A 7,514-nucleotide genomic window follows, 5' to 3' on the forward strand; every position below is an offset into this window, starting at 1 on the left:
AGGATCTCAGGAAACAGAATCAGCCAATCAGATCACTCGAATCTCTCACGTGACCCGCCTAAAGATGCTTGCACAACGAGTCCGATATTGACTCGGGTTCTTCAAGAACCTTCAGACGCTGAATGTTGATTCATTCACATCAAATCAGCTTGTCTTCTCTCAGCTTTTATAGTACTTTAATCCATAGATTACAGTAACAGTCCATCCTTATAAATAACCAAAATTACCCACTCAAAACAGGAAGTCTCATCAGTAGAATGACGTCTGGGTTTATCAAACACACACACACACACACACACACACACACGCACACGCACACACACACACACAGAAGGAGTTCATCTAACACTGTGAGTCGGTGAAGGTGAGTTCGTGCGGTTTCTCCTGCATGTAGTCGTCTTCATACTCATAGCCCTGGAACACACACCACAGTCAGCTTTATTTCTATGGCACTTTATACAATACAGACTGATTAAAAAAACAAGAAAATAACAGAATCAATGATGCAAACTTCAGATATGAGAAAAATTCAAGTTCAGCTGTAAACCAGCTCTAAAAACAAAATTATTATTGCAGTTTCATTGCACTTAAGTATTGGCTTCTAGCAGCTAGTTTCGATTTGGGCCATTTTCGCTTTATTTGCTTAATTGCTCGCCGAGACAGCTGTCCTCACTCAAGCGGTGACAGCACTATATCTCTGTAGTCTGCGAGCTGTCGCGGAAGCATCAGCAGAAGCGTTCAGCTCTCGTGTTCAGCCTCCTCGTGTGAAGACCGACTCGGGGAAAGACCATCGACTCCACCTGTGCGACTCCACCTGTGCGACTCCACCAAGCAAGGACACAGGAAAGGCACTTAAGTATCTTCTTCTCCCTTTCCTCTCCCACTTTGATCTTATTTACCCTTACTCAACATGTGCTTTCAATACATTCCTGTTGTCTCTCGACAATGCTCTTTCATCACACGCAGGAGGCAGCGCAATACTGCTAATCTGCGTCCCATTCTCTCACCCGCACACACTCCTCTCTCTCTTTCCGTGGGTCTGTGGAATTGTCAGTCAGCAGTCAATAAAGCTGACTTTATTCCAGCCTTTGCATCTCATTCTACTCTTAGTATCTTGGGCTTGACTGAGACCTGGATCCATCCAGAAGACTCAGCAACCCCCGCTGCTCTCTCTAGCAATTTCTCCTTCTCTCACTCCCCTCGCGTCTACTCAGCGCTCTCTTCTTTATGCAACAACAACTCGTTTGAATATCATGCTATTACACTTACAACTCCCAGTAAGATCCATATTGTAGTCATATATCGGGTCAGCTGGGAAGCTTCGTAGAGGAGCTGGATGTGCTGCTGTCCTCTTTCCCTGAGGACGGCTCCCCACTGCTAGTCTCGGGTGACTTCATCATTCATCTGGAGAGGCCGTATGCAACAGACTTCATCAGCCTCTTTCGATCTCAAACGACTCATCACCACAGGCACTCACACATCAGGCAACCGACTGGACCTGGTTTACACACGGACATCACAGACAACATTCTGGTGAGACCTCTCCATGTTTCAGATCATTTCCTCATTACTTTCAATCTACAACTCTCTACCCCTGCTCCCCCCCCCACCAGTCACTCTCAGACCAAACCTGCGCTCACTTTCCCCCATTTCTCCTCTGCCGTGTCTTCTTCTCTTCCCTCACCCTCACAGTGCTCATCTCTGGATGTGAATACCCTATGCTCCACTCTAACCTCTTCTCTAGACAATATCTGCCCTCTCTCCTCCAGGCCAGCACGGTTATCTGAGGTTCTCCGTGAACACCGGACCGAACTCAGGGCAGCGGAGAGGAAATGGCGCAAATCAAAAGACACATCTGACCTGAGTATGTATAAATCTCTGCTCTCTTCCTTTTCTGTTGATGTTCATTTCTTCAACAAGATCAACAGCTCCTCTAACACATGATCACTCTTCAAGACATTCAGCTCTCTCCTCTGTCCTCCTCCACCCGCCTCCTCTTTAACGGCTGATGATTTTGCTGACGTCTTCACCAACAAAACAACAACTATCAGCAGTCAGTTCTCAGCTCCACACACACAGGAACCCAGACCAACCTCTCCCACAGCCAATAACCCTCTCTCCTCCTTCTCTCCGCTAACCGAGGAAGAAGTATCTACACTTCTCCTCTCCAGTCATCCTCCCTCCTGTCCTCTAGACCCCATCCCCTCACACCTTCTACAAGCCATCTCTCCCACACTTCTCCCAGCACTCACACATCATCAACTCATCCCTCCATACTGGCATTTTCCCTACCGCATTCAAGCAGGCTCGGGTTACTCCACTGCTTAAAAAACAACACTAAACACATCATTTGAAGAGAATTACAGACCTATCTCTCTCCTACCATTCATTGCGAAGACACTTGAAAGAGCTGTTTTCAACCAAGTAACATCCTTCCTGTCTCTGAACAACCAGCTGGATGTCAACCAATCCGGCTTCAAGAAAGGGCATTCAACTGAGACTGCATTTCTGTCTGTCACAGAAGCCCTACGGATCGCAAAAGCTGCTTCCAAATCTTCAGTCCTCATCCTCCTGGATCTGTCTGCTGCCTTTGACCCTGTGAATCATCAAATCCTTATGTCCTCCCTCTCATCACTGGGCATCACAGGAACTTCCCTCCACTGGTTTGAGTCCTATCTCACAGGTAGGTCCTTCAGGGTCGCATGGAGGGGCGAGGTATCCAGAGCACATCAGCTGACCACAGGGGTTCCTCAGGGTTCAGTGCTGGGACCGCTCCTCTTCTCCGTCTACACCACATCACTGGGACACATCATACAGGCACACGGCTTCTCCTACCACTGCTATGCTGATGACACTCAGCTCTTCCTCTCATTTCAACCAGATGATCCCACAGTAGCGGCACGGGTCTCAAGCTGTCTGGCGGACATCTCCACGTGGATGAAGGAACATCACCTGCAGCTCAACCTGGCAAAGACTGAGCTTCTCGTCCTCCCTGCCAATCCGTCTCTAAGAAACCTAAAAGACCTCGTTATGAATCCGAAATATGTTGTGACAAAGTCCGAAATAAAACAAGGATTTGTATAGGAGATGCCTTTGAAAGATGCCATTGGAAGCTCCTTGTAGCAGCCTACGTTCCTGCTGGATCCTGCAGCCTAGCTGGCAACCTCGAGTCGGGGGGGGGGGGGGGGGGGATACACCGCTCTACAGTAATTTGAAAGTGATTGCAGTACCAGTTTTGGCTACAATCTTACATAAGGTTCCTTTAACCTAAAAAAAAAGAAAAAAACTTTTTCCTTTAATCCCTCGCTTATCGGGCTTATGCTACTCTGAACAATGCCTGAACTTCGTATTTTTGAGCACTTCTTGCGTTGTTTCTTGCCTCTTCACGATGACTCGCTTAATTTAGTCCTAATTTGTAAGTCGCTTTGGACAAAAGCGTCTGCTAAATGACTAAATGTAAATGTAAACACAACAGTGTTATAATTCAGATCAATCCAGTTCAGCGTTGATTCAGTTCAGTTCAATAACTGTGTGTGTGTAGCTGTGTGTGTAGCTGTGTGTGTTTACATCCAAAGTTGCCAATTTAACTCCCATCCCATGTGTTCAAGAGAACAAAATCATCACTGTCTGGTGCAGAATATCAGTTATAAAACGGATAGTCCCAGTCCTTGATTCTGATTGATTGAGCCGCGTTTGCAGCAGTTGTAAATGACTCCACACACACACACACACACCTGTGACCGCATTGCATTAGCGTTACTGCGCAACTGCCGTTTGTGATTCTCTGTTGCTGCATGTGTTGCTTAGCAACCTCTCTGGAACTACATTGCTTGGCGGAGAAATAAATAAATGTTGTTACGCAACAATTTCTTTGTTGCTGGTGTTTATTTTGTAAATAAAATAAATATTAAAATGAATATTTTTATGGAGTAACTGTTTTATAAAAGCAATAAGCCCCTTGAAGCCGTGATTTACAGTGGATATAGAACAGCTGAGGGGTTTTAGGCACTCCGCTCCGCGTCTAACAACCGTTCTACATCCGCTGTAAAACACGGCTTCAAGGGGCTTATTGCTTAATAATAAAACTAAGTTTCTGCACTCGTTCTCTTCCCCTCATCATAAACGAGTGTGTCTCGAGCGTCAGGCGAAACACAGTAAACGCTGTCGTGTTCTCTGGCGTTCGGATGCTGGTGTTCGGGAACACACTCGTGTGTGTGAGACGCTTCTGGAGGGAGTTACACCACATCATCCTGATCACACACTTCCAGAAACACCAAACCAACATTAGAGACGCTGCGATGCCATTGGTCCACTGGTTACTCCAGTTATCCAATCACAGCCTTCGCTGAGTCACACATCAAGGGATTTATTCAGTGAATGTGTTTCCAGCGTAGTTTTTATTATCAGATGAAACAATGATCCGCCTCAATTGAGCGCACGAGTGTTTTAGAGAATTTATGCGCATCTTGGCGTTTCCATCCAGCGTTTTTTGATGTGATATCCCAAAATTCACATAAAAATAGGTGGAAACACAGTTCTTCAACTATAAAACCAATTCAGAATAAAGTCTCGTAAATATCTCCTGCGCACTCCAGACGGTGGTTTACCTTGAAGTAACAGCAGCACATGGAGCTCTTCTTCTGCGCCTCGTAGAGATACTCCTCACTGTCAGAGACACACACTCGTCAGACACACACACTCGTCAGACACAGCACAGTCTCCTCTGAGAGCACTGGTTCAGGCACTTACCCGGCGAGCTCCTCGATGGGCGAGTGATGGGTCGCGTCGGGACCCGGACTCTCGGAGGAACACGGACACAGGATCCGACCCAGCAGGAGGAGTGTGATGATTCCTGACGGGACCAGAACAAACACCAGCAACACGCCCACATCCGTGAACGCCAGCGACGCTCCTGACGGACACACAGATGCACGCGTGAGGAAACTGGAGAGTAACGATTCCCAGAGAAAACAACTGATCGAACATAAAGGTAAACCTTGAATGAAATGTAAGTCGCTTTGGATTCAATGTACTGTATAAAATGTGTTTAATGAGCAGCAGGTTTATTAGGCCGCTGTCACTTTAAAGTCCCCCTGTGGTGAAAATCCAGCTTTTAATGTTGTTTATATGTCTATGTGGTGTTTGTAATATGCTTTAAAGGGGACATATCATGAAAATCTGGCTTTTTCCGTGTGTAAGTGCTATAATCGGTGCTTCTACCAACCCAGAAAACATGAAAAGTGAAACCCAGTAACTTTGTTCTGGTCAGTCTTTCTTTGCAAGCATGTCAAAAAAGTCGCTCTCCTTCTGACGTATGAAGAGGATCTTATTATAATATTACCGGCCCTTAATCTGCACGTTTACACACACCAGCCGACATTTGGTTTCACAAGAGACAACAGAGACCAGTTCTAACGCAATGATGAAGATCCAGCAAAGCCTGAAACTGTTCTGTGGTTGAGCTCAGACGAGCACTGAACACTATTGACCAAAAACTGGTTATTTCTGAGACTCTGGATGAGTGAGATTGGCCTGTTTTGGAGTGTACAGGCTCCGCCCTCTTCTGAACGGAGGCGGAGCCGCAGCTCATTTGCATTTAAAGAGACACACAAAAAATGAGCGTTTTTGCTCACACCCAAAAAGGGGCAAATTTGACAAGCTATAATAAATGATCTGGGGGGAATTTTGAGCTGAAATTTCACAGACACATTCTGGGGACGCCATAGATTTATATTACATCTTGTGAAAGGGAGCATAATATGTCACCTTTAAGACAAAGCATGTGTAAATTCATAAATCGACACCATTGCTGAGTATTTTCTCCTTAAAACTGCAGTGAACCAAAGACAGTCTCAAAAACACGCTTTGAAATCGCTGGTGTTTCTGACGTCACAAACTACCTTGTAACCAATCAGATCAACGTGTGATCGTCAACCAGTGGATCTCTGAGCTGAGTGAGTGAGTGGAGGCGAGGCTCATTTGCATATTGATAGAACCGCGCATACTAAATGAGGCAAGGGTGTCGAGTTACATTCAAGGTATTTTAAGGCATGACCACATTTCTGTCAAGGAAAAAACGTTTAAATATGTAATTTTGGTGATCAAAGATGAGTTTTAAGGAATAAAATTATTGACTTTCAATACGCAGAACAATGAGTAGATAATTAACTGCAGGTGTGTTTAATGACGGTAACTATAACAACTAATATGACAACAAGGAGAGACAGAAATAGGAAACCATGAGAACATTATGAACAAACATTCATTCAAAGTTATCTGGTCTTTAAAAATTCTCAAAACGATATTTTGACTATACGTTGTTTGTGTAACGTTTTTCAGTAACACTTTATTTTGATGGTCCCTTTTGAACATTCTGTTGTCACTTTGGAGGCGGGGCTCATTTGCATATTCATAGAACCACGTATACTAAATGATTCAAGGGTGTCGAGTTGCATTCAAGATATTTTACGGCATGAAGAAAAAGGAAAAAAACTTTAGTTCTGAGGAAGACAGGTTTGATGTGACCTGCACATGTCTGATCACACGTGTGTGTGTGTGTGTGTGTGTGTGTGTGTTCTCACTCTGTGGCGTGACGCTGAGCACGGTCTGGGCTGGGGGCTTCCATGCACGTCGGGGGGGTTGCGTACGGCACATATGTAGGTGCCGTTATCGGTGAGCGAGGCGTTCAGGAGCTGGATCGAAGCGTCTCCACCGGACGGGCTGCCCAGCCACTTCACACGATCCTTAAAATAATCCTCCAGCGGCGGGTACGCCTGAGACGAGAAGTGGAAGAACTACAGAGAAACACACATGCAAAAGATGATGTTACTGCAGTCAATGGACAGAGATCAGAAACCTTTACCAAACCAATTCTAAAAAAAAACAGCTGAAATATAGGGATGCATGAAACATCGGCCGGTATATATGTAAGCAGTAAGGTACGAGAGGCTGTGCTGTAGGGCATTGTTAGGTAAGACGCAAAGCATTTATAAGAGTAAATGCTTTTATAAAGGTATTGCTTTTATAAAACGGTTACCAGACATCAAAGCAAATTTAAAAGTGCTGGCTAATGCTAATCGTAAGATCATTATTCATGTCGGCACTAATGATGTTCGACTCCGCCAGTCGGAGATCACCAAAATTAACATTAAAGAGGTGTGTGAACTCGCAAGTATGATGTCAGGCACTGTAATTTGCTCTGGCCCCCTTCCTGTTCGCAGGAGTGATGAGATAGTCAGTAGATTGTGTTCTCTTAACGGTTGGCTGTCTAAGTGGTGTCCGCAAAATAATATAGAATTCATAGTCAACTGGAAAGGTTTTTGGGTCAGACCTGACCTGTTGAAAAGAGATGGTATTCATCCCTCCTGGGATGGTGCTGCTCTTCTCTCTAGTAATATGGCACATAGTCTTAGAGCTCAAACATGACGATCTGGGGCTCAGGTCAGGAAGCAGACAGACTGGCTAAACCGACCGTCTGCTAGCGGCCTCGCGTCACCAAGGTCAGATAAATCCCA

At 45.2% G+C, this 7,514-nt stretch overlaps 1 protein-coding gene across 1 annotated transcript in view; it reads right to left on the reverse strand.

Annotated features, from left to right (window-relative positions):
• Window positions 1-203: 203 nt before the first annotated feature.
• Window positions 204-7,514, reverse strand: part of mpzl3 (myelin protein zero-like 3) — a 19,773-nt gene continuing 12,462 nt past the window's right edge. Inside the window, 5 exon segments of the mRNA XM_084127076.1 lie at window positions 204-414; window positions 4,608-4,665; window positions 4,750-4,912; window positions 6,582-6,614; window positions 6,617-6,794. Coding sequence (XP_083983202.1) covers window positions 343-414; window positions 4,608-4,665; window positions 4,750-4,912; window positions 6,582-6,614; window positions 6,617-6,794 — 504 coding nt within the window. The 3' untranslated portion in view covers window positions 204-342.

This window comes from Abramis brama (genome assembly GCF_963993115.1).
Source record: "Abramis brama genome assembly, chromosome: 10".
Lineage (NCBI taxonomy): Eukaryota > Metazoa > Chordata > Actinopteri > Cypriniformes > Leuciscidae > Abramis > Abramis brama.